The sequence below is a fragment of the Camelus dromedarius genome, chromosome 25 (assembly GCF_036321535.1).
Source record: "Camelus dromedarius isolate mCamDro1 chromosome 25, mCamDro1.pat, whole genome shotgun sequence".
NCBI classification, from domain to species: domain Eukaryota; kingdom Metazoa; phylum Chordata; class Mammalia; order Artiodactyla; family Camelidae; genus Camelus; species Camelus dromedarius.
Genome location: NC_087460.1, coordinates 19828773 through 19855735, shown reverse-complemented (window position 1 = coordinate 19855735; position 26963 = coordinate 19828773). Strand labels below are relative to the sequence as shown.

Here is a 26963-nt window from a genome sequence, read left to right as displayed (position 1 = left end):
GTTAAAAGAACATTTTCCAGACACAACTTACTGATAAGTAGGCTTTTATTCAGCAATTCATGAATGGGCAGCATCTAATCTAGCAGACAGAAAGGAGCCCCAAAGAGCCATACAAGGCAAGAAATGTTTACAGACCAAAGCAAGGAGAAATAAGGAAGTTATACTGGGCATCTGATTGGTTAAAGCAGGGTTACATCTATTATACGGAGCAAAGCAAAATCCTGGAGCCAGGTCAAGTACCTTGTGCTGAGCAGGAAAGTGTTGACTGCCTGGCCTAAGTCTTCTGTTCTGGGGAGAGCAAAGCATAGCAACTTAGTTAATCTCTGCTTTGCAGGTGTGGGCTTAGTATAAATGACTCAATCTTGGGCCTAGTCTGGCCACTCTAACAATAGCCAACTGAAGTGATACGGGGTTGGTAATAGACAGTGATGTATATGTTATACTGAATTGAAAATTAATATTAGAAGAGCAATTGCTATTTGAATCCAAATATAAGCAGTATGGCTTAAGAATGAGGAACCTAACTCATAGTCAATTCTTGTATTTTCAGATATGACATGTAAAGATGATTTGAACAACTTATTGCCATCTACATGTTCTCACTGACCCAAGATTCACGTACATATAGCATGAGATATACTTAACCATTTTATATATAGATATATATACTTATATTTTTATACACACACTAGGAATTAATAGCATGATTTAAGGAAAGTAATATTGCTTATATGCTTACGTAACCTACCCAGAGGAACAAACAATATAAAGTTTTCTTTGTATGATAGTGAGGGAAGGAAATGGAGGAGGGTCTAAGCTAGAGGAAACTACAGCAAAGCGAACACACAAGCAAAGAGGCAAGAGAGGGAAAATGACATCTTGCCCTTTGCCCAGCCCTGGCCACAAATCACTGATCATGTGCCAGAAAAGACTTCTGTTCCTAGTAACCTTGCATTCCAAGATAAACCACGAATAACTGTAACCTCCTAAAAGCCTTGACAAACAGGAAGTCCTAGAAGCTTTGCCTCCCAAGATAAGCCACAAAAACAAGAACATCCTGTTTCCCTTACCAAAGACAGGGACATCTTGTTCTTGTCCAATCTGAGCTGTCAACTGCCGTATCTGAACTTATCATCGGAGCTGTAAATTCCTCTTAGTCTTTCTGATGAGCCACTAGTTCTGAAAGCCTGGTTCCCTAGCACTGCTTGTAAAAATCTCTCCCTGTGTTCACATTTGTCTCTGAATTTTATTTTGACAAGAGTTCCTGAATCATCAGTAGTTAGAACTGATTTTCTCGGGACGTCCTGAGGCTGGATGCACTGAGAGCCAGCTTGGGGGATAGGCCACTTATGCAGCTGCACGGGCCCCACCCTGGCTTAATGCTCTGCCATCACCATCGTGAAATGCTTAATCCCTTTTCTCTTGCTGGTCCTGGATGCCATAAGCCTCTCTCCTGAGCACTCAAAGGTAGAAGAAGCATGGTCTTTGGAGTCTGACACATCTTTTATTTGGGAAAGCTCTCTTTCCTCCATAAAAATAGCAGGATACTTCAGACTTATCTGACGATGACAGGAGCTCACGTAAGTATTTTATCATGCTGGACAGCTGGTAAATAGGTCCATAAATGGTAGGTCTGAATTGCCCCATTTTACCTTCTTTGAAGCAGAGCTCGATAGCCTTAGACAATCCACTTTTCTTCTCAGCCTGAGTCTAAATAGAAGCGCAATTCATCTGATCAAGTATTTGTGAGTAAGAGTTGGGCTATTTAAGTGTTCTTTTCCTCATCCCCCATTCATTCCTCTCATTATAAACAGGCTATGTCCTCCACCACCACCTCAGTGACCCTCAATGACCTCGTTGTTGCTAAATTATTGTCAAGCATTATCTCAGTTGACCTCTCTGCAGCCTGTAACAATTTTGATCATGTTTATCTTCTGAAGCACCCAGTTTTTTCCCTTCCTCTCTGGCTGCTCCTTCTCAGTGTCAATTGCCAGCCAATTGCTATTCCTGAGCTCTCTCTCCAAAGAATTGTTGCTCTCACTCTATATACATCCATCAGGTGAGCTCATCTATTCCTGTATCTTTAATTTCCATCTATACGCTGGTAACTTCTATGAATATATAAGAAACAGAAACCCCAAGTCCACTAATTTTATCAACAACAAAGGGGATTAACTGAATGATGTAACAGAAAGTAGCGTGGAAATCAATTTCTAGGCCCAAGATGGAGCTGCTCCTGCCCGGGGTGCCATGTCAGCAAACCCAAACTTTGATAATTTTCTTGTTCCTATAAATGCTCTGCTTGACCACAAGTGCAGTATATCCAACCAGCCAATCCCCAACTGCCAAGAATCTGTAATGATTTCCTTGTTCTCAGATATGCAACCCCAGGCAATCAACTTAAGCCAAATACTCTCTCCTTATTCCCCGACTGAACTGCTAGCCTTATAAGGAAATCCCTGACCTCCTAGTCTTCCTCACTGCTGCTTCAGACACTAAGATTCCCTCTTACCCAAACATCCCTCAGGGAGAGTGCTGCACTGCTTGTGAGGCAGTGTATCCCCCCAATCCATAGATTGTTTCCCCTTGAATAAAAGGACATCACACTCGTTGCTAGATTGTTTTATTTTTGTCATTTGACAGTAGAGAGGAGCGGTGGTATTCAGGCATGGTTTGATCAGGACTCTGGCTGTTCTGTGATTCTCTTACACTGTTTTCTTACTTCATTTCATTCAGAAGGATAATGCTGAGAACAGTGTTGCTTCATAAAGCACTGTAATAAATTTGATGAAACTTCTTTCCCAGGAATCTGCAGAAAAACGTTTCTTGCTTATTGGCCCTGAATGAGTCACATGCCCATTCTTGAGCCCATCTCTGTGGCTGAAGGAATATTCTGATTTCTTGATTAGTCTAGGCCTGTTGACCCTTGAATCAATCACCGCAGTAATCACTGATAAGCCTTAATCCAGACCCACCTCTGAAGAAGGGGTCAGTTCCTAAACCACATCACTGCTATAGAGTAAGGGAGGAATGAGATGAGAATGTTAAAGCAACCACAACAGACATCAGACTTACCTTATTCAACAGGTAAGTTGAATTAATACATTTACATTTACAATAAGTATCTGAATACATTTACGATAAGTATCTTAATACATTTACAATAAGTATCTGAGAGGCTGGTTTGTAAATACTTGCAGTCCTAAAATCTGCAGGAAATGACTGTAAAAATAGTTCTAAGAACTGTGATACCATGAGGGTTTAAACATCTTTGACCTTTAAAACTACTGGCTAGAAATAGCTAGAACTTTGTTATCCTACGTTTTTATATAATTGACATTTTTGTAAAAAAAAAAAAACTGTTGTGAAATCTTCTTTTGATTATCTAGAAGAACATAGGCACTCAAAGCTAAACAGTTCATGATACTGGGGCAGTGACTTGCATTTTTCTGATCTTGAAGAACCAAGTAATCAATGGGAAGACCTAGACAGTCAGCTGCGCAGCACTCAGACTTGGCGGCACTCGACAGACAGGAAGGACCATGAAGACCTTCCCTTATCTGATCTGCCAAGGTCTTCCAAGACCTAAACAACTTCCAGAGCAGCAGAGAATCAGAGGATTCTTCCCCCAAATTACTCAAGTCGTAAGTAAATACATGTACTATCACTGCTGTTCAATCTCTCCTTTAAAAGCAAACCAGCATAATTTCCAGATCTATAGCTCCAAGCCTGTATTTTTCCATAGACACTTCAAAATTCACATGTCCAAAATTTAATGCCCCCCCTCTTCAAAAGACCCCTCTAATTCTCTCAGCTCATTAAGTGGCACCACCGTATGCCACAATTCTCCAAACCCAAAGCCTAGAAGCTAGCCTTGAGTCTTCTCTTTCGTCCACCCCAATTCCAACCAATCTCTAAATCCTACTGTTGGCTCTCCCTCCATTACCTCTTGAATCTGTCCACCCAGTCGACTGCTATTACTTTAGGCTATTATCAAAGACTCCTGTCTGGTCTCCAAGCCTCCACCGCTGATCTCTACAATTCATTTACCACTTAACAGCTAGAGGTCTTTCTAAAACTCATCCTTCCTATGCATGTCCTGTCCTTGCTTCAAACCCATCTATGACTCTGCACAAAGTACTACAGACAAAGCCCAAGGTGTTTAACACAAGCCATCATGCCCCATTTAGCTTTTTAGATCAGAAGGCACACTGCCACAGCCACCCAAATTCAGCCCACTGCCTGTTTTTTGTACAGTTTGCAGTTTAAGGTGTTTACGTTTTTTAATGGTCAAAAAAAATCATATGATGATCTTTCAGGACACTGAAAACTATATGAAATTCACACTTCAGTGTCCATAAAGTTTTATTGGAACACAGCCCCACCCCACCACCCCATTCGTACCATCTACGGCTCCTCTTGAGCTACAAGTTGAGTAGCTGTGACCAAGCAAGGATGAAACCGAGTTCCCCCGCAGAGTTTATGATTAACTGCTCTTATCCTAAACTTTATTCCCTTTCTTGTCCAGCCCCTCTTCCCTTCAGGATTGAGGAGTATCAAAAAGGGGTGACTGAAACAAAGCAAGACCCTGCAGGGTCTTCCTGGGTACAAGCCCCTCATGTCTCCTATTTCTTACGTGGCATTCCCCAAGTTCCAAACAGCAGTCTCAAGCATTTAATGATTAGAACAATAGCCACAGGGCTCCCTAGTTCCTCCTGAAAGGCTACAGATAACAATCCAGTGTACAGCTTTGAATTATTCTGCAAAAACTAAGATCCCTACCTGGGAGAGGATGTTGACTACCTGCTGAACATAAGCACTTAGACACCAGAAGGTTGATGATTCACTAAACATCACCCTGTTACCTCACCATCAACCAATCACAGAAACGTCCACAAGCTGATCACACACACTGTGACCGTCACCCCTAATGCTGCCTTTAAGAACCTTTGCCTGAAAGCCATCGGGAGAGGTTCTGTCTATTTGAGCATCAGTTTGCCTGTTCTCCTTGCCTGGCGCCCTGCAATTTCCTTCACCACAAGCCAGTGTCAGTAGACTGGCTTGGCTTCCAGTAGGGTGAGGGGACCCTAGTTCAGTAACAAGGATGTCCCACGAAATCTAAAATATTTACTATCTGGCCTTTTACTGGAAAAGTCTGCCATCTCCTGCTCTGCATCCGCTTCTCACCTCTCTCCACTGTAGCCATTCTGAACTATTTGCAGTCCCTAACAAACCAGGCTTTTCTCTCTGACCTGCTCCTTCAGCCCCTCCATGGGTGTTCCCGTAACTCCGTCTTAGCATTTAACAGTTATTCTGATTGTCCTTTTATTCGTCTCGCTCAAGCGTTCACCACAGAATCCTCAGCACCCAACACAATCCCTGCCCTCTTCCAGTGCTTGGTAAACGTGTGCTGATAAAACGAGCAGCAACCTGAAGAGATGAAAAAGACTCAGTTCCAACTTTCAAGAGTTTTCAAAAGGGAGAAAGACATAGACGACAAATTACTTTACAACAAGAATGAAAGCACACACCAAAAAGTAGCAAGGCCCCAAGGAGAGAGAATTCCACCTGGGGAAAGGTGTCCCTTCTTTAGAAACCTTTCTGATTGAACAAGAGCCCCTTCCCCGCCGTGAAGAAATTCTTACTGAGCCTCTCTGGAGACACGTAGTGTCCTCATCTGGCAAATACGGATATGTAATTCCGAGTTCACAGGATTAAAGGAACAAGGCTAACTACTGAGAGCACGTAGCTCAGCGTGTGCATCACAGAAAGTGCGCGGTAAACGGCAGTCATTCCCGGCTCCTCTAAACGCTCCGGCCGACGGTCATGGAGCGTGTACCCAGGGGGCCTCGGGTGTGCACCGCCAAACGCACGGCCCGGCATCGAACCAGCGCGGTGGCGAGAGCGGCGGGCGCGCGGCAACGCGCGGCCGGAGGGTGCCGGGCTCGGCCGCGCGCCGGGCGGGCCGGGCCGCGGGCCGCGGGCCGCTGGGACAACGACTCCCGCCGCAGAGCCCGGGGCTCCTCTCCGCCTCGTCGCCCCGCCTTCCCTGTGCCGTCGCGAGCGCCGCGGCGCGCGGCCGCCGGAAGGGGCGGGTGACGTCACGGTGACGTTGCGCGGGGGCGGGGTTGCCGGGCGGTCTCTGTCGGCCAGGCTCGCACGGCCCCGCCACGGCGGAAGAGGCTCCCGAGGGCGGCCGCCATGCCCTGCCCGCAGCGGGTCAGTCAGCTGCTGGATCTGTGAGTCCGCCCCGCCCGCCTCCCCTTTGCCCCGCCCCGGCACCGCGGCGCCCGCCGCCCCGCGCCGTTCCCCTTCCCCGCCCCCTTCCCGCCTCCCGACCGCTGAGCAGGCCCCGCGGTTGTTCGCGTTCCCGGGTCCCGCAGGTGGTGTCGGCTCCTCGTTGAGGACAGTCCTGTTCAGTGGGCTGCGGGCAGGCTCGCCCCGCTGTTCCCTGCCCGCAGATGGGGTCCGAACCCGTAGTCAGCCTTGACAGCTCCGCGCCCGAGCGCTTGCTGGCAGCGGCCTGTCTCTGACGGGAGCTGAAAGCCTTGGTCAAAACAAAACAAAACACTAGATGGGGCTGTCAGAAGCCTTCAGCCAAGTTCCACCCAGTTACTGTAACGGGAGTAGATACCGATTGTTTGACCCAGCGCTCAACTCCCTGAGTGCGCTTGCTGAGTTCAGCTCCCGGCTCTGCCATTAACCAGCTGTGCAACCATGGGAGAGTAACTTGACCTCTCTGTGCCCGAGTTCTTAATCTACAAAATGAGTGTAATAACGGTAGCTGTCTCATGGCGTTGTAGTGAGGAATAAATTTAGCATGTTTAAATACTTAGAAGCCTGCCTAGTATTAAAAGAGATTTCAGAGAGCTTTACTTGTCATGAATATTTTATTGAGGGAGAAACGAGAAGCACAGTGATCTTGAAGAAGTCGCCTCACCGTTACAATGGTTATTACAGTGGGCGTTTACAGATGGCAGGGGACTTGTTAAAAGTGATTATGTTATGCTGTTTTAAGAAGACGACTTCAGTTGAGGCATTTGCAAGAAATAACCTGTTAGGTTTCATTTATGTTCATGAAATAGACTATATTTGGTTTCACTTACGTGGCCTAATTGGTTTGGTCTACTTGGAGATTTTCAAGCATCGTCTCCACTTTATTTTATTTTTTTAAAACTCCCCCTCTTTTGATCATTCAGCAAGCTGAATGTAAACCAATATAGTGTTACTCTGGCTACCACCTTTGATGTGGTCTTTGGGATGGATGGTCACATAATTAATAGCTGTTGTTGACAGTTGCATAGTCACCCTAGATGTGGGCAGTGGATCACTGAGGTCTTCTGGTTGTCTAATCCTAATGGATAATATTTGACGTGTGAGTGGCTGCTGAAAGGCATTTAAAAATCTTGAGGGGATACAGCGCACTAGGGAGGTTAATATGCTGACTGTGGGGAGAATAATAGCCAAGGACTGAAAAATTCTTCAGAGCATAGATTTGCAAGAGCCTTGACTTAACCAATTGAATAATCAAGGGAAGAAACGTTGCCTATTTGATGAAAGATTGGCATCTAATCTTTAAGATTTTTTTGATTTATTAACATAGAAACGACTTTTTTTTTTTTTTTTGCCAGTTACAGTACATGCCCCTCAGTCTTGGGTGGTTTGGGTGTCTAAGGCAATGCAATTGTCTAATGTAACTCTGGTTAGAGAATATATAGATTCTTGCTGTAATTGTAGAAATTTTGCAGAGGATAAGGTCTCTCCTAATGAGATTTAAGTTCAGTCTTTTGTTCACGTCTTTTCCAATAAATTAAGTGTCTAGGTTCTGATGTGTGGGGCACATTGTCTTCTTTGGGAAGCAGATCCCAGAAAACTTTTTGGACCTGGTGAAAATAAGCCTTTTAATATTGCGTTAGTGCCTTACGGTACTGAACCATGTCATGATGACTTAGGATAAATAGGAGGAAGTCTTATTTTAGGAGGCGGTGTTGTAGGTAAGTGTCCATCTAGGTAGGCTTCTACATGGTGTGAGCAATCAGGTACTTAAGAAGCATTTCTATGGAAACAAAAGAAAGACAAAGTTTAATAGTTGGAGCAAATTATAAAGGCAGTTTTTGAGTCTAGAGAACCAGCCGGTCAAGAAAATTTCTGGACTTGAGCACTAATGTTTAGATGGTGGAATAAGATGGCCGTTTCAAACTGATAGATTTTCCTGGTTTGCAGTTTGAATGTGTTTGTTGATGTCATCAGGTGTTCTGGGGAGCTCTCTGAGTGGCCCGCACACAAGTAGTTATGAAGGGTTTTTTTGTCTATACATGACCTGTTATGGTGATTTCTCTGAAGTTGTATCAAGACCTACCTACAGCTTTAGCTTGTAGGGTTTGGGGAAAAGGTAATTTTAGTTTTTATTTCAGGTCAGAAGGCTGGGAGAAAACTGGAGATACTAGATTGGAGAGTCATAGCCAGATATTGGAGAAGACTCACAGAGTTCAGGATCCAATCCAGTTTACAGAAAGATACAGAATCTCAAAGGCAATGAACAGGATTAGACTCTGATTATGGGTATGCCAAAGTTTTCTGTTTAAACATAATTTTTTGTTCTGTAGTCACCTCATTTTTACCAAAGATAATCAGAATGGCTAATTCGTTTGTAAAACAACTCTATAACTTTAGTCTTTTAAACTTGGCTTATTTACGTAAGTGCAATAAGAATAGTGATTTTATGCACATCCTCAAATATGATATTCCAGTCAAAGCTCTGGTTGTTTTCCAGGGGGTTTTATTGGCTCCATAAAGTCAACCTTAAATCCTTAAAACTGATAATAAGAAAATTCAGATTAGATCTTTAAAAGCCTCTTTATGCTAAGAAGCCAAGCAAAGGACTCGTCCAGTATGTCGTGTAATAAGGAGAACTGATTGTTACTGAATTTGTGCAAATATCTATATTGCCATGAAAATAAGAATACTTGTTAAGAGGGGTTTGTTGGTTTGTTTGGTTGTTTAATTCTGAAGGGATCAGATAAGGAGAAAAAGATACATGTTTCTTTTTTGTTAACAAAAGTATACTACTTCAAGTTGTTGTAAGTTATAAATAGCTTAACAGAAAAGAGGTTCTTTAAATCTGGAAAACAGACATTAAAGAACCAACAGTGTTTCAAACGAAGTCATAAAAATCATAATTATCTTCATCAGTTCATTTGGTCCCATGTAGTTAATTCTTGTTTTGCTTGATCTTGGGTTAGCAGTTTTATGAATTAAATAGTTTCTCCATTAGAGTTCTCCATCCTTACTCAGTTTGAAGTGGTATGATCTTAAAGTTATCAGATGCCTTTATTATAGAGTGCTTGTCAGGATCTTTTCCATGAATCTCCATAAAGACAAAGCATTTTGGCCTGTAGATGATTGTAAATGCTTTCAGAGAAGAATTAAGAGTAAAACAGTAACTGGCTGTGAATGACAAAAGATTTTTAATAGCCATCATTAAAGATCTGGTGAGAGTTCACTATAAAAAAAAATGATGCAGTTGACAGGTAAATTTGATTATTTCTGTGACACAATATTATAAGATAATAACTAGAATAGTAACTGATAACATTATACCAAGATATGTCAGATTTCTAGGAATTTCATGTAATTTCTGAAACACTTATATCAATAATATATATCCATACAAATATAACCTATGAGAGGTAAAACATCACCTTTATTTGACGATGCTTCCCATGCAATTTAACGTATTAAGAAAGAGCCTAGTTGGTTTAAACATCCTCCTTTCCTTCTGAAGGTTTTACAGTACACTTGTGATCATTAACCAGTTTTTTTCTATTTTACTTAAATGGCCAGTTGAGACAAACAATTCTGAGACCGTTCTTCCACCATTAAGAATGGGATGGCAGGTATTGGGGATAATATTCATTTAGCCTTTTGAGCTTTCTGTTCTTGTCCACTGCTTTGAGAACACCCACAGCAGATCACAGAAAGCTTTTTGGACCTGGTGCAAATAAGCCTTTTAATATTGCGTTAGTGCCTTACAATATTGAACCATGTCACGATTACTTACCACAGGATAAACAGAGGGATGTCTTATTTTAGGAGGCAGTGTTGTAGGTAAGTTTCCACCTAGGAAGGTTTCTGTATGGTGTGAACAGTCAGGTCTTATGTCACGGACAGCAAAATGGCCCAGAGGAGTATAGTGCTTAATGACAAAAGAGGAAACAATAACACATTAAGAAAAATTATCCAAGACTTGGAATTAAAACAAAAAGATGACCGTATGACCTTCATTGTCATACAAGGGTGTTGTCTCCCATGTAAAGGTCCATATTTGCCTTTAGAATAGTATTTTCTAATGTTTAGGGACAAGTTATGGTCAGACTGACAGTTGGTCAGCAAGTTATTTCTGGGTTACCTTGGTTTCTATTACCTTAGTAACAGGATAGCTTGATCCAGAATAGCAGTGAACCGTTTTACTGAGTGCACTGTTTAGTCCAGAGGATGGGGCTTCTCCAGGAGGGAAACTGCTCAGCTTACATCCTTGACTAAGCTCCTGATCCCCTTACTGACTAGCACTTGGAGTAGCCCTGCCACAGAGAATCCTCTGGATCTGAGATATGGCGAAGAGTTTTGAATAAAGGAACCAAGGAAAGACAAAAGTAAAAAAATACTCCCAAGTTTTTAGCTTCATTGACCAGGAGAATGCTGGTATCATTAGATAATTGTGGGGGAGTAAATGTCCTATCAGGAAAATTAATCAGAACATCCAGTTGAAATATCAAGTAGGCTGTTAGAAATACATATTTTTAAAAATTATTATACAATTTCTGTAAACTAACAACAACAGTTCACCCACTTCTCCCCTTTTCCACAGTGCCTCTACCAATTTACATTCCCACCAGCAGTGCACAGGAATTTCCTTTCCCCACATCCTCCCCAGTGCTTGTTATTTGTTGTCTTTTTGATAATGGCCATTCTGGCTGGTGTGAGGTGATTTATCATTATAGTTTTGATTTGTATTTCCCTGATTTGTGATGTTGAGCATCTTTTCATGTACCTGTTGGCCATCTGTATGTCTATTTTGGAAAAATACAATATTTAATCTGAAAGAGATATCAAGGATTAAGTCTAAGATTAGGAGTAAATACCTTGTAGATGGTGGAGGAAGCCATGGTTAAGTTTAAGGGAAAGGATATAGAGTGAGGAAGAGGAGGCCAAAGACTAAATTTTACACAACGCTGACATTAGAAGCAGGCCATTTTGCCCAAAGCCATTGCTTTTTTAGATTAATTCATCATATAACTTACTGGCTAAATATTAATAGGTTGTTTCTTTTAACTATAAAATTTGGAGCAATTCATACTGGATAAGATATCTACCTCTTTCCTCACCACAGTTTTTTTGTTTTGTTTTGTTTTGTTTTGTTTTTGTTTTGTTTTGTTTTTTACAGCTTTTAAAGATTTGTTAAGTTTTAACTGACCAATTTTTCATTTTTTCTTGAGAACTGAGACCACCTGTGTCAACCTTTAGGCTTGAGAACTGAGATTACTTATGTTAATATAACTTTTTGTTCTAGAAAGTGTTTGCAGTCAGTTTATGTAAATAAACATTAGTTTGTTAGAATAAATATTTCATTGTTCAGTCAAGCATTATGTTTATCAGGATAGATTGTCCATAAGCCTGACGTCAAGACCCTGTGTCCATCAGTGAGACTGCTGGGCCACAGATTCTGCCTAACCCTGACCCACTCCCATCCTGGGGGGGAAGAACTTTCTTAAACTGCTTGGGCTACTCCCCAAATCCTGAGGGTGCTCTTCCCCAGCTTTCCCCTACGGAGACATCATCAAAGCCCTGGTAAACTTTTGCAGCAGCAGATTTTTGAAACTTGCTTTGTTTGACCAACAGGCTTTTTGAATGGTCTTTATGAGCCTTTTAATAATTCTCATAGCAGCATTTTAAGAAATATTTGTTTCTGTCTCAGCTCCCTGCTAGTGCTGCTGGAGGGAACTGGAGCAGAAAGAGGACACCCTTTACTGTGTGGAACACATGGCACAGCCTGAGCTCAGAGAAGAGGCCAAGAACAAGATGAAAAAGTCTTAACAGGAGAGGGAGGGGGGAGACAAAAGGTTGGTATTGTGGAAAAAAGGAAACATTTAAAATATAGCTAAAATCTGCAGAAAGGGAAATATTAGGGGAGTGACTGCAGAATTTGACTTGACTCTTCCTTAAGCTAATACGTGTTTTAGCTTTGTCCTGTTTCATGGCTGCTGGTAGAAGACCAAAGCCTTGGGTGAGAGACACAAAGGATTTTATTACTCATTGTACAGCAGGCAGCGTGAGCAGTAGCATGTTGATAATACTTCCTCTTGACCTCCACGCAGCAGCAACACAGAAGGCCCAGATGGTTGCCTGCACAAACAGTGGGTTGGATTACAGGAGAGAAACACTGGATTTGGGGACTCTCCATTTCGTAGCAAGCGGTAAACAACTTCTCTGTCCCGGAGGGAGACATCACTTTACCCCGCAGTGCTGCTCCTTGTAAACACAACCCTGAGAGGGGCCCACATCAAGCTTATCAGGGTCTCGTATCCTTGTCAGTCCCAGCGAGATGGGTAGGATCATGAAAAGCCCATAGAAGACTGCTTTTCCCAACATTTCACCACCTTGGCTTCTGACAGATTATCACCTGAGTATGCCAGTCCTTCACCACACTGAGTAATCTAATCAGCAGAGGCTAAGACCAGATGTATTCAATTTGTGTCATTCAGTGATCAACTAAGGTATTAATAGTGCTCAGAAAGGAGGATGAGGGCAACCTACCGTGTTGACTTCAGTTGTGCTTCCAGGGTCCCAGGCTCAAGCAACTATGAGTACATCCCAGGGGAGGCCAGCAGGCCTCCTTTCAGACAGCCAGGATGTAGTGTCAGCCTGGGATAGTCTCTATTATGACCCGTACAAGGAAATTTAAGCTTACCTGTTAATCTCTGGTGGTGGTGTCAGTGACTGCAGGGACAGTAGGTGAGCCGAATGGAAATCCCCACCCCGACCGAGAGATATTCCACGGCCTGTTCTTCTTTACATACAAGCACATGAAACAAAGAGACACAGGTCACTTTAGTTTAGATTTATGGTTAGACTTGATTTGGATTACCATGACATTGTTTTGCCTGTATCACATGGGCAAGTGTCACTGAGTAGTTGCAGCCTTGATTTTTACACATAAAATGGCCCACAATCACTTGGACATCAAGAGTAACATGCATTTATATCTCTAATGTTGAAACAGAGTTGTGCCGGTCCATGTCTTGATACCCTCATGAAGAGACGCTAGGCAAAGGAGAATAGTTCAGGGCCTTCCATATCCACGTGAATTTTCTGTTACCGTAACACAGGGACAGCAAGGAGAAACCCAGCGGAGGTCGGATTATCAGCTGCAGCTGCTGCTTGCCTCACCCAGGTGGACCATACAGTTGTTCTGCCAAGGTGCAGCGCTGGATCTAGAGGACGAAGGGAGCACTGATTCCTCCCCTTCCTGAAGCACTTCCCGGGGTCTAAAGTGTTCTTCCCTAGGTCCTGGAATTACTGCTGTCCCTTACGGTCACAAAATTGGTGTGTCCCATACTGGCACATATGACTTCACTTTTTTCCAATCATCTCCTACTCACAGAGGTCAAGTGCAGAAAGAACAAGGGTCTTTTTACAACATTTATAGAGATTCATCATATTTCCCACCTTGGTGGATAGGGCTACTATAGTGTGCTCAACCAAGTGGTCGTTTATCTTCGTAGGACAGAGGTTGGCAAGATTTTTATGTAAAGGGCTGAAGAGAAGTATTTTCAGCTTTATAAGTCTCTGTCACAGTTACTCAACTCTCCCATTGTAGAGCAAAAGCAGCCATATACAATATGTAATGAAGAAACAGTCATGGCTATGATCCAGTAAAACTTTATTTACAAAAACAGGCAGCAGGCCAGATTCAGCCCTTGGCTTATAGTATGCTGACCCCTGATCTAGAACCAATTCAGTCCAGAAGGAGAATCCAGGTGACGAAACCAGAATTAAGTTTGAATTCTGTAAGCTCCTTTTTGGCTAAGCTGCCACCCAGGTGCACCAACCAGGCTGGCTTGGGGTCGCTGTTAGGGAAAAGAAGAATGCACTATGCTCAGGAATTGTCAAAGTGGAATCCTCAAATTTCAGGATAGGTCAAGGTAGCCCTCCACCCCTTTCATCCTGATCATTATCTGCTAAGGTTACCAAGAGGATGTGAACTCTTTCAGTGTATGCTTGCATTTAGTGACCAAGCTGCCTCACTTAGATGTGTGGGACCCGGAGAAGGTAAAGTCAGAAATCTCTTTAGTTGACTCTTTTAAAAGGCCATTTACCTCTTGGAGCCAGGAGCCTGAGGATGATAAGGGATGTGAAATGGCCATTGAATACTTAACTATTGGTCCAGTGTTGAGTGGACCTTTGCGATAAAAGACATCACATTGTCAGACTGTAAGCAGTCTAAAAGGCCAAAAACATAACAAGTGTATGTTATGGCCAGCGTAGCTGACGCTGGTTGCTGAGACTGGAATAGTGACCCCATAACCTGAAAAGGTGTCAACAACAGTTAAGGCATCAACGGAGGCCCCAAGACAGGTGGTCAAAGGCTCAATATAGTCCACTTGTCAGGAGTAAGAGGGGACTTGCAGTGTGGCCTATTTTGCTAGAAGACAAACAGGTGAACTTTTGAAGGAAGCACAAGGCTGGCGTGCAGCGGCAGCTTTAAAATCAGACACACGTAATGCCTACTTTCCCAGGCCGTGGTGGTGGATGTGTTGCTGTGTTCACTGTGATGTTGGATTCTCAGTAGCAACGGCAGGGATCTGGGTGTTGCATACTTAACAGCATGATTCAAGCCCATTCTATTAGGGAATGAGCCATTGCCATGTCTGTCTACTTGTCAGCTGTAATTTGTTTCTACAGTTCGCAGTCCTAAAGAGGGATATCTTTAATCTGCCAATCTGCGGTCTTCCAAATGGCAGACCAGGTTGCTAGGCAACTGGCTACAGTCCAAGAGTCAGTAACAATATAATGTGCCTTAATCTTAGGAGTACTGTCCATTGTCTAAACTGCAAACTGCCTATAAGTTCTACATAATAAACATTTTCAGCTTTGCAGGCCGTACAGTCTCCCTCACAACTACTTAGCTCTGACATTGTAGTGTGAAAGCAACCATAGACAGTGCGTAAATAAACAAACATGGCTGAATTCCAAAAAATTGTATTTATAAAAGCAGGTAACAGGTCAGATTTGGCCCATAGGCCATAGTTTTCTGACCCCTGACTTTCATTTACCCAGAAACTGCCTTTTAGAGGAGCTAGATGTTGGACTTAGCAAAGACTTAAAAGAAACTACTATAAACATGTTCAAAGAACTAAAGGAAGCCATACTTTAAAGAAATAAAGGGGAAAACAGCTTGGAAGTTCCTCAAAAAGTTAAACATAGAATCACCATATTACCCAGCAATTCCACTCCTGGGTATGTACCCAGCAGAATTGAAACAGGGTACTTGAACAAACACTTGTACCCAGATGTTCATAGCAATACTATTCACAACAGCCAGAAGGTGGAAGCAACCAAAATGAATCAATGAATCAATAAACAAAATATGGTGTATCCATACAGTGAAACAGCATTCAGCCATAGAAAGGAGTAAAGTACTGCTCCATGCTACAACAGAAATGAACCTCAGAAACATTATGCTAAGTGGAAGAAGCCAGACACAAAAGTCCACATTTATATGCATTCATTTATATGGAGATACCTGAAACAGAAAATTCCATACCTAGAGAAAGCAAATTGGTAGTTGCCAGGTATTGTAGGGGAGAGAGGATTGGAGACTGATTCTTTAATAAGTGTGGGTTTCCTTTTGGGCTAATGAAAATCTTTTATGACTAGATAGAGGTGGTGGTTGCATAATGTTGTGAATGTACAAAATGCCACTGAATTTTAATGCCATTCTTTAAATGATTAGTTTATATTATGTGAATTTCACCTCAATTTCAAAAAAAAGAAAATAAAGGGAATATTCTGCAACATATTCACAATGAAAGTTCAAACCATTACGCTGAGCATATGCATACACTATGAGCCAGGAGTTTCACTCCTAGATTGAAACACAGGCACATGTGCACCAAAAGACATGTCCAAGAATATTCATATTAATATTCATAATGAAAAAAATCATAAACCACCACACTGTACATCAGCAGTAGAATAGATAAATAAATTGTTCAAACAGTGAAATATTATGCAGCAATGAAAATGGACATGAACAAACTGAAACTGAAAATGAACAACCTGTAGCTATCTGCAGCAAGGTAGATGAATCTCACAAACATGTTAGCAAAAGAAGACAGAAACAGGTGGTGGAGCAACTGTAAAGCCAGACTGAATAGAATCTAAAGTGAGACACATCCACAGAGATAGAGATATTACTTAAGGGTAAAAGGAATATTCCACAAAAAGATAAACTGATCATGAATTTGCAACTAACACCATAGTCATATAAAAGAAACACTGTCACAGTTACAAGGACAATTGACCAATTCAGTCATGGTAGGAAGCTTAACACAGTACATTTTATAAATGCAAAAACAATATGTTCTTTATGGGTATATACTTTAGTATTAAAAGTGTAATAAAATCATGGACAGAAACTATTTTTAAAACTTCATGGTAGTAGTTGCCTCTGCAAAGGGAGATAAAGAGAGTAAACCTGAATAGGTAGACAAAGGAGGCCTTAATTTTATCTGAAAGGCTTTATATCTAAAGAAAGATATCTGACACAATGTGATAAAACAAATTTTAAAATTCTAGGTTTTGCGTACATTGACTTAAACTATTTTATTTTTCTATATTTTGGAAAATTTTCATTATAAAATAATGTACATAAACTAGCAAAAACTAGTAGAAATGAAAATTTGATTTCAGTCTATGAGTATTGTAAACTAACAATTCTATAGATTTAGTAGAAAAAATAAGAACACAAGAATTAGATAAATACTATCAATAAACAGTCATTTACACATATTTCTGTGCACATACATATGCCTACAAAGAGACAGCATATATAGGCATGCATACATAATACACAGAGAACATTACTTCTCTCACATAGAAGATATACATTCTCTGAATATTTATGGAGCATATACAAAATCAGTCATGTATTCGGCCACAAAAACAGCTCTTACAAATTTGAGTAAAAACATAGCAAAATAGGGTAAGGATATGAATAGACAATTTAAAGAAAAGAATATCCAGATAGCAAGTTTATGAAAAGATACTAAATTTACTACTTAATGGAGAAATACAAATTAAAGTAATAATGAAATACCACTTTTCCCCCATGAGATCTTCCAACATTTAAGAGTAGCTAGATCTTAAAAACAGTGCTGAGTGAAAAACTAAACAAATCTATGACAAATACCATATACATAAATTAGAAATACATGCATAATCATCAAGTAAAAGAGACACATACAACAAAAGGATACACATTAGACCTTAGAATCATCTCCTGCAGTGATGGGGGATGCGATTGGGAAATGGACATAATGGAAATAAATGGAAAAATAAATGAAATGAACGATCATATGTATTGCTTGAGGGATGTAGAGGAAAAGGAACCTTCCCACATCACTGATGGAAATGTGAAGAAAACAACCTGACAATGTATGTTAACATATCCTAGAAACAGTGGAAAACTCATCAATAGGGGGTAACTAAATGAGTCATCCACACTGTGAAATACTGTATAGCCATTAACAGAGGATTAAAACTACCCTGGATGCTTTGAAGAATTTCATAAGATATTATTGAATGAGATAGAATGTGGAAAAGTGAGGATACAATGATGCCAGTCTAGGAAACAGTGATCTCCGCCCACCCCCAACCTAACCCTTTAAATGTGTGTGTGAGTATATACATACATATGTGAGTAAATGTTTGTGTGTGTACAGCACAGAGGGAAAATAAGGAAAGAACATACACTGAAACAGTGTGAAAAACCAAATTAACGGAAGAGGGAGGGGGGTAGGAGAGAGAAAGCAGGGGCAACCAAAAGAGGAAAAGAAAAAATAAGATTGCACTGAACCAGGGGGGAGGGGGTGGGAAGGGACAGACTGGGAGTTCGAAATTTCTAGATACTGACAGGCATATGTAGAGTAGACAAACAAGATTATACTATATAGCACAGGGAATTATATACAAGATCTTGTGGTAGCGCACAGAGAAAAAAATGTGACAATGAATATATGTATGTTCACGTATAACTGAAAAATTGTGCTCTATGCTGGAAATTGATACAACATTGTCAACTGACTATAACTCAATAAAAAAAAGATTGCACTGAAAAAATTCAAGTGTATGACCATATTTATTTATGAATATAAAATTGTATATATGTGGGGGTATTCGTAGGCAGAAATTCAGTAAGATTTGTACTTGTTTAAAGTATGAGTTTCTCACATAGTTGGAATTTCAGGCCACACGTGAGATATGTAGGTCATACGAGTCTTGGTGGTTGCCTGCTTTGATAACTCTACTTTATGCATATATAATCCTGGCACTGTTTGTTATCTCTGTGAGTTGTACTGTTTGTGGAATCTTTGTGGTTATAGTTCTTTCTTGAGTGATTTCAATACCTGCATAATTTTTAAGAAAAATAGTGAAAGCAAGTTTGTTGGATTAACAAATAAAACCTGTAAATTAGTAGGCCCTGGTTTAATGTCTGCTTAGGAGTATGTGACTGAAATCTTGGCGGTAGCTGTGTCTTAGGAATTAGAGAGACTAACTTAGGAAAATACTTTTTTCTTTTTTGTCATTTAGAATGCATTTTAGTAAATGAGATATGCTGAGAAAAAGTTGTAGAGGAGAAGTAACTTGTCCATAACTGAGCACTAGACTAGGCTTTTGAATCTTACCAAGCTAAGTTGTAAATATTCATATAAAATGTACACCCAGTTTATGAAAGGGTTGAGTGCTAACAAATAGCGTTAAATAAATACTAGGAATCGGTACCTGTTCAGTGTGATTGACTGTGTTGTCTTTTGTATTTCAGATGCCTTTGGTGCTTCATGAAGAATATTTCCAGATATATCACAGACATCAAGCCTTTGCCACCCAACATAAAAGACAGACTGATCAAAATAATGAGCGTGCAGGGGCAGATAACAGATTCAAATATAAGTGAGGTAAGGCCATATGCTAATAACTACTGTGAAGCAGGCATATTTTACCGTTTAGATATGGTTTCAGATTTTTGGAACAATAGTTTGTAATAGGATTAGTGATCATTTCAAAGTATAATAAAGCATTGGGGGTCTTTTTTTTCTCCAGATAACTAAAATGTCCATGTGTAATGGCTTCTAAAATATCTTCTCCAACCATTCTTTCAGTTATTTCCCTTGTCTTCATGGTACCAGCACCTGTGATCTCCAGTACTTTCAAAAAGTTTTAAACTTTTTGATAAAAATAATACCCTTGGGGAAAGGGTAGAGCTTAGTGGTAGAGCACAAGCTTAGCATTCATGGGGTCCTGGGTTCAATCCCCAGTACCTCCATTAAAAATAAATAAATAAAACTAATTACCACATACTCCCCCAAAAATTATCCTTAATAAAGCTGGGAAAAAACCTGCAATGCAGGGTGAATAAACAAACGGAAAAAAAAAAAATCACAGTAAGAAATATATATGTTACATCGTGATTCTAGGACATAGATCGCACCTGTGTGTAACAACACTGTGTGCAGTACACTTGGATAGTTTCTATTTTATTCTAGTATGTCTTATTTCATTAAAAAAATGTTGATCATGGCCTACTAGATTGATTTTATCCTTTCATATATAACAGTCAGTTAAAAATCACTCTTCTAACCTCTTCTCATTCTTTAGGATAGCTCACTCCAGCTAATTTATACTTAACTCCCCTTCCCTACAACTCAGCTAAAATGAACTATTCTGTAAAACAGTAACTATAGTAAAGGCCTCCAATCTGAATTAAAATCCCGTTTTTGCCACTCTTTCTGACATTGAACCTCAGTTCTCTTAACTGTAAAATGGGTTTGTGGCTGTCATCACTCACTGCCTACAGAGACTGGAGGTACTTACTGCTGACTTTACTACATATTCTGCCCACAGTCTGTGATCAGAAGGAGGCAGGCTTTCGTGATAACGCTCCACGTACATCTACAGAGGTCACTTCACATTGTGATTGTGCTTCAATGTGCCATTTAAATTTCCTCTGTGTTAAAGGCATGTGCCTTTAGTGGTTTATTTTCTTCATGTTAGCTTGCATTTGAACAGACACATTTTAGTGTTGTCATCTGCCTGGCTCTGTGGAGGCAGATAGAACAGTATCTCCAGGCTCTCACTGTTGATGGTTCAGTGGGTGCATATGATACATGTGTGGCTCACAGATGAAACACTATGATGCTGCAGAAAACGTGATTTTCTTCACTTCCCCACATCCCTGTAGCCTATTTTTCTACTTAAATTTTTCTTTTATGGCAATCCTGAACATTCATTTAAACCTAATTTTACCTGAATTAAAAAGGGCTAAGGGGGTAAATGAGATAAAAACAAAAGCATTATTTCCCGTGCTGTTCTCCTTTTAATCCCCATCCTTATGAAAGTCCTGATTATGAAACTATTTAAAAGGTCAGGTCTAACATCCTTTGAAAAGTCACACACATCTTTGGATGGCTCTTTTTGGAATATTTCATAGATCTTTTTACAGTCTCTGGGTGGGGAAGGCCTTTTTGAACATGACACCAAAGTTAGAAACGAAGAAGAAAAAGCTGTATGGATGAAAATATAAACTTCTTTATGACAAGAAGGAAAAAAAAAAGGAACAAAGTCAAGTAGCAAACTAGAAAAAATATTTGCAGTATGAATGAAATTCTGTGGGTATTTTAATTTGACAGTGTACAGAATGCCTGCAAACCAGTAAGAAAAATCAAAACAAACAAATAATAAAACAGAAGAATCAGGAAATACTCAAAAGCAAAAATATAAATCACCAATAACATGTAAAATGATATTTAACCTCATTAGTAATCAAAGTCACAGTTTGTCTTTCAGTTTAGCAGAGACTTAAAAAATAATGATACCCAGTGTGGCAATAAAGTCACTTTTATCCCCTGCTGTGAGAGTGTAAATTGATTAAAAAAACCTTTTTAGGAGGACAGTTTGGCGTTAATTATCAAAAGTCCTAAAAATTTGCTTACCACTGATTCAAAACTTTTACTGCTGGTATTTTTTTTCCAGCTTTATTGAGATATAAGTGACATATAACATTGTGTAAGTTTAAGGTGTACAACACAGGGTGACAATTTGATACATATATGTTGTGAAATGGTTACCACCGTAGGGTGAGTTAACACCTCCATCACCTCACATAATTACCATTTACTTCTGATATTAATCTCAGGAAAATAATAATTTAAAAAGCACAGAAGAATGCTCATCACAATATTATCACAATATTACTGATAATAATAAAAATAGTTGTTACATATAGCATATTATAAGCAAGGCACCTTTACTTCTCACAAAAGATTATCCTTGTTTTACTGAGGATAGTGAGGCACAAAAAGAAAGCAGAGCTTGATCACAACCACGGGGTTCAAGGTCAGGCAGCCTGCCTCCAGAGTACATGTTCTTACACTCTAATACTATGGTGCCTCTTAAAATCAGTCTGAATGTCCAACTTAGTGTTTGCCAGTGTAGGGTGCACTTAGTAAGTTATGGTGCATGCATAAAATGGATCTGTATGCAGCCACAATTATTTTTATAAAAAATGCTCATTTACAAGCATATGTGGTCTGATCCCATTTTCCTTCAGATGTTTTTTAAAAAACTCAAAACACATCAAAACGAGTATTATGTTTGTCTCTGGGTGTTGGTATTATGGATAATTTTAGTTATAGTAGTTAAAAGCATTGCCTTTGGAATTAGAAAGACCTGGTTTCCAGTCCTGGCTTTGTTCCTTTTTTCGCCGTGTACTTTTTATTGCTTCTTAAGCTCTGGATGCCTCAACTCCATCATTTATGAAACAGCAATTACCAGTCTGTCAGGGGTGTGTGCATGTCAGAGAGACAGAGAGAGAATATTAAATGATACAGTGTATGTAACACAGTTAGGACGCTTCATGATAAGTGCTCAATACATAGAAATAATTATTCTTATCATTTTTATAATTTTTCTATGCTGTCTGAATGTTTTATACTAATAATATATCACTTTCATATTCAGAAAAGTTAAGCCATTTCTATTTTGGAAAAAAATAATGCAAAAGGAGAAGGAATAAAGAAGGAGGTATACTCAATGGTAGAGTGCATGCTTAGCGTGCACAAGGTCCTGGGTTCAATCCCCAGTACCTCTGTTAAAATAAATAATAATAAATAAATAAACCTAATTACCTCCCTCCTCCAAAAAAAAAAAAAGGAAAGAAAGAAACCAAAAGAAGAAGAAAAATACCCCCAGAAAGAGAGCTCAGGATGCTTTGTAATTGATCTGCTATTTGTTGCCATCAGGTAAACATTCAATAATGCTGGGTTTGTTGTACTGTCTCCCAAAAATACAGATAAAGGAGGGAAATGTTCTAGACAAGCATTTGGTATATCAGTGATTGAAGACTCGTAGCCACTGAGCAAAGAGGCAGGTAGCCAGAATCTCTGATAACAGTGGGAACTACTGGCAGAGGATAAGCACCCGCTGCTACCTTGGTTCTGCTTCCAGGCCTGGCGGTTGCTCATTCTGGAGCGGCTGTCTCCGCAGCGCTGCGCGTCCCAGGAAGGGCCCGGGGCACGCTGGAAGCTGCACCTCCAGTGGAAGCAGGCTTGGTGTTTTCCTGCTGTGTGTAACTGTGTCCACACAGATGCGTTTCTGCATTCTTTGCTGTATTTTCCATCCGCCACTTGTCTGTTACGACCATCAAAAGACTGAATATGGAATGAACGTCTATATTTATAGGAAAAATTGATTTTTCAAAATCATGTATTTATTACAGATTTTACATCCTGAAGTCCAGTCTCTGGATCTGCGGAGCTGTGATGTTTCAGATACTGCTCTCCTGCACCTGTGTAACTGCAGAAAACTGAAGAAATTAAATTTAAATGCCTCGAAAGGAAACAGAATTTCCGTAACTTCAAAAGGTGTGTTTATTAACAGTAAATGAATTGGTAGAGTACTATTCACCATCTGGCATAATTTTGGAGTAAATAAGGGGAAAACATGTCAAAAGAGAGTATGAAGATGTGAAAGAAATAGAAACAATGTTAATAAAAATATTCAAACTAAGCTAAAGAATCCAAACTAAATTTCTTGTTTATAACCAACGCCGAAAGTTAAGAATACATTGATTAAGTCACTACCTTGTATTTTAAACATATTTAAAAGAAACATGGATGGATACCTCTATATTTTAAATATTTTGCCTAGTATAATGAAACAAGAAATGACCAATTCATATTTTATTAAGGCTTTCTTGATGCAATATTACAACAGAAAATTAAATTATCATCAGATTAAATTTACTAGGCACTCTCCTATCCCTCTGTACAATACATGGTTTTTTATAGCGAGACAAAAACTGCATTTTTCAGTGTGATTGTTACATGAATTAGTGGAATTTTACTTTTTTCAATGTAGGATTGTTTTCTTTTTCTTCAGTATAAGAAAGAGGGGGTTATTGGGCTAACTAGGTTTCTGGAAAATTTTGTGGGTAGCTGGCTCTGTTTCTCAGTCAGCTTGCTTAGCAAGTTAGGATGTTCATAATATTGCCAAATAAGCTTAAGTTTTTAAATGTTTACACAAATATTGACTTCCTAAAAAGAATTTTCATGCTGGATAGTAATGAATAAAATAATAGTTCTTTCTTAAGATTTTGAAAAACAATAAAAATGGCCTACACATGAATTTACCATCTTCCATTTTGTGTCGTTTGCCTGTGAAAAAGCTGTAGTGTCTGTCCGTGGCTGAAGGGCCCGGGGTCCCTGAGGTGCCCTTTTATTTATGTGGCAAACTCTCACGTACCCACCACCAATGTGCGTTTCCCCCATTTAATTGGATTTAAGGGCTTCTCTTTTCTTGAGCCTTGGTGAAATGTAAGATTGGTCCAGGCTAGCAGTGAAGGAACATGGTGGCAGAAAAAGCAGAGTCAAAGAGGGAAGAGGGAACGCAGGTGTGAGTCCTAAGGATAAGGATGCTATTTGGGCCATTTAACTTTTGATTTCTTTTCGGAGTCTACAAGAAAATTAGCTTTATTATTTTAAAACTTTTAACAGGAAGGAGACTCACCTGCTATTTAATTTACCTAATATGGTTCTGAATGACTTTTGGCTGTTTTCTAAAAGCAAATCTAAATTATAAATAAGATTTGCCATTAACTGCAGATACTCTGAAGAATACACTACAGACTTTGTAGGGAATTCCTGAAACATTCCAAAAGAGTTTTAAATAAGGATAACATCACTGGAAACTAAGCATATCCCCACAGATGACGACTTTGAAAAAGGCTAACATACAATCGGATGTATCAGGCGTGGGGATTGCTAACGTGAAGATCAGTCACAGTTCTTGTATATGGACACGTGTAGCTCATTAATACAGAATCATGCTTTCCCTCAGGAATAAAAGCTGTGGCTTCGTCTTGCTCATACCTGCATGAAGCGTCTTTGAAAAGATGCTGCAAAGTCACTGACGAGGGAGTCCTTGCCCTCGCTCTCAATTGCCGGCTGCTGAAGATCATTGATTTGGGTGGCTGCTTGTGCATTACTGATGTGTCCTTACAGGCGCTGGGAGAAAACTGTGCATTTTTGCAGTGTGTTGATTTTTCAGCGACTCAGGTAAATGAAACACAGGCTTGAAATGTAGAGAACCTATGCATTTGCCCAGTGTGTTTCCATGACTCATCAGAATATAATTAATTCTTCCTGTTATTAGTGAAACTGATGACCACTTCGTGTTTTGGTAGTTAAATAACTGCAGTGTAATTTGGCACATTCCCCTCAATTATTCTAGTAAGGGTGCAAGGTATGTGTGGCTAAAACATGTTTGCTAAATGGGAGGCAATAAGACCATTATCTAAACGATTAATAAATTTTAGAAAATTTTGCTTCGATCATTTCCATTTACTTGCTATGTTCCTTTTTCCCTTTTCTTAGGTATCTGACAATGGTGTGGTTGCACTTGTTAGTGGACCTTGTGCCAAGAAATTAGAGGTAATTTTAGAACATCTGTAAAGATGATGCCAAATGAATTTTTATATTATCCTCAGAAATTCTTTCTCAAACCTAGCCGACAACCAGTGCCTTATTATCAATTAGGTATTTGCATGGGCCTTTTTTTTTTTTTTTGCTTCTACGTCTTTATTCCCACAGTAAAAAAAAAAAAAAAAAAAAAAAAAACTGGTAAAGTCAGATTAAGTCTGCTTTATAATAAAATGCATTTTACTTTCAGTAAAAGTTCTTATTTTCCAGAAGTTTTAGCTTCTAATACATTTAAGCAGTCTTATTACGGATGATGATAGTGAAAATTTATCAGTGCAAACTGACATTGTTTCAAATGTTCATGTCTGATATTTTTATCAGGGGTGCTTATTCTCTCGCCGTTGTATTTTTCTGGATCCTGGAAGGGATCCAGAATATACCACTGTGGCATAAAAATTATTTTGAGTGAAGATGTGTGAGAATCAACGGATGGGAAAAAAAAGGCTTTATCTGAAACCCTACCTTTCCCATCTGCCTAAAAACAGACTTCCAAAAGGATTCAACTGCCTTAAACCCCATTTAAGGAAGATTTCCCATATGTGGGGGGATCACTTCTGTCACTGGAGAAGTCAGATGAAAATTGCACTAAACAAACACTGTCACAAGATTGTCGTACCTCCCAGCTCCTGTCCTGACAGTTTTGTCTTCCCAAACAGCCATTTGCTTTTCTGCAAGTGTCCTTTCTCCCCCTTCACTTCCCTGTTAGGATGGTATATAAACTCTAAATTCTAGCCTTTTCTTTGAGCTACTTTCTTTGTGAGCTTTCATGTGAATAAACTTTGTCTTTTCTCTTGCTAATCTTTTGTGAGTTTAATTCAAAGACTTTTAAAGACAAACATAAGAGGATAGAGAGGTTTTTCCTCCCCAGCAGCCACATTGTGCAGCCATTTAAAAAGATCTTAAATTAGTGTTCAGCCCTTTGTATTCAGTGACTGACGTGGCTCCTGTGTAACCTGTTTCTGAATATACATATTAAGAAGCCTTCTGTCCCAAGCTTTTGGCTTGTTTCTTTCCCAGTTTACAGTGTTTTGTTTTTACTTTCAATATAGCTGTGCTTTTCAACAATAAGTCACATCAAATCCTCTTTGGAAGTAAGCAGGCTATACATGAGTTATAAATGTCAGTAATCACTATTGCAATAGAATGGGTGGTGCCACATTTTTGCCAAAATATTTCTACTTGACTTACTGCCCAAGAAGATTTTTCTGTGATATTTATATATCTGTATCCTGCTAGCATGTATGTATTTGTATGTGTGTGTATAAAATAGCATATATGTTTTTACAAATCTTTTAATTAAGAAATTACCATTTCTTAATACAAAGTTCCAAATCCGAAATTGCATCAAACTATAGGGGCAATAAACTCTGCCGTAATTTCTTCTCTCTTAAATACTAACATTTGTTGAGCACTTGCTGTAGTCTGGCCTCCGTGCTGTTGCCTCGTGCTCGTTAGGCTATTTAATTCTTACAACAGTATTCTCCTGTAATCACCATCGTTTTTAACAAAGCTCTCAGATAACCTAGCTTATCACTTCCTAATAAAGCCAAGGAAATTAGTTGTTACGCAGCGGTGGGAAATACACCTACGCATTTACTTCAGCATTATGAAACTAGGAGGACCCACTTAAGATCCAATAACTTAGGACGT

At 39.7% G+C, this 26963-nt stretch overlaps 1 protein-coding gene and 2 long non-coding RNA genes across 5 annotated transcripts in view; 1 reads left to right on the top strand and 2 right to left on the bottom strand.

Moving 5' to 3' along the window:
- Window positions 1-2606: 2606 nt before the first annotated feature.
- LOC116150321 (uncharacterized) lies at window positions 2607-5950 on the bottom strand. Its single transcript, XR_004134009.2, has 2 exons — window positions 5646-5950; window positions 2607-2809 (listed from the first exon to the last, which is right to left on the bottom strand). It is a non-coding gene; the product is annotated as an uncharacterized LOC116150321 (long non-coding RNA).
- A 173-nt stretch (window positions 5951-6123) lies between these two features.
- The window catches only part of AMN1 (antagonist of mitotic exit network 1 homolog), a 37348-nt gene continuing 16508 nt past the window's right edge, over window positions 6124-26963 (top strand). The window contains exons 1-6 of one of the 3 annotated variants that reach the window (XM_031443840.2): window positions 6127-6239; window positions 11975-12119; window positions 19103-19235; window positions 23054-23198; window positions 24673-24890; window positions 25209-25265. In XM_031443840.2, coding sequence (XP_031299700.1) covers window positions 19119-19235; window positions 23054-23198; window positions 24673-24890; window positions 25209-25265 — 537 coding nt within the window. In that variant the 5' untranslated portion in view covers window positions 6127-6239; window positions 11975-12119; window positions 19103-19118. Of the gene's footprint in view, window positions 6240-11974; window positions 12120-19102; window positions 19236-23053; window positions 23199-24672; window positions 24891-25208; window positions 25266-26963 lie in introns of all 3 variants that reach the window. The other 2 variants (XM_031443839.2, XM_031443838.2) reach the window with 2 other exon arrangements.
- On the bottom strand, window positions 9130-13589 carry LOC135319324 (uncharacterized). The gene is made up of 3 exons (XR_010377835.1): window positions 12968-13589; window positions 10061-10195; window positions 9130-9447 (listed from the first exon to the last, which is right to left on the bottom strand). It is a non-coding gene; the product is annotated as an uncharacterized LOC135319324 (long non-coding RNA).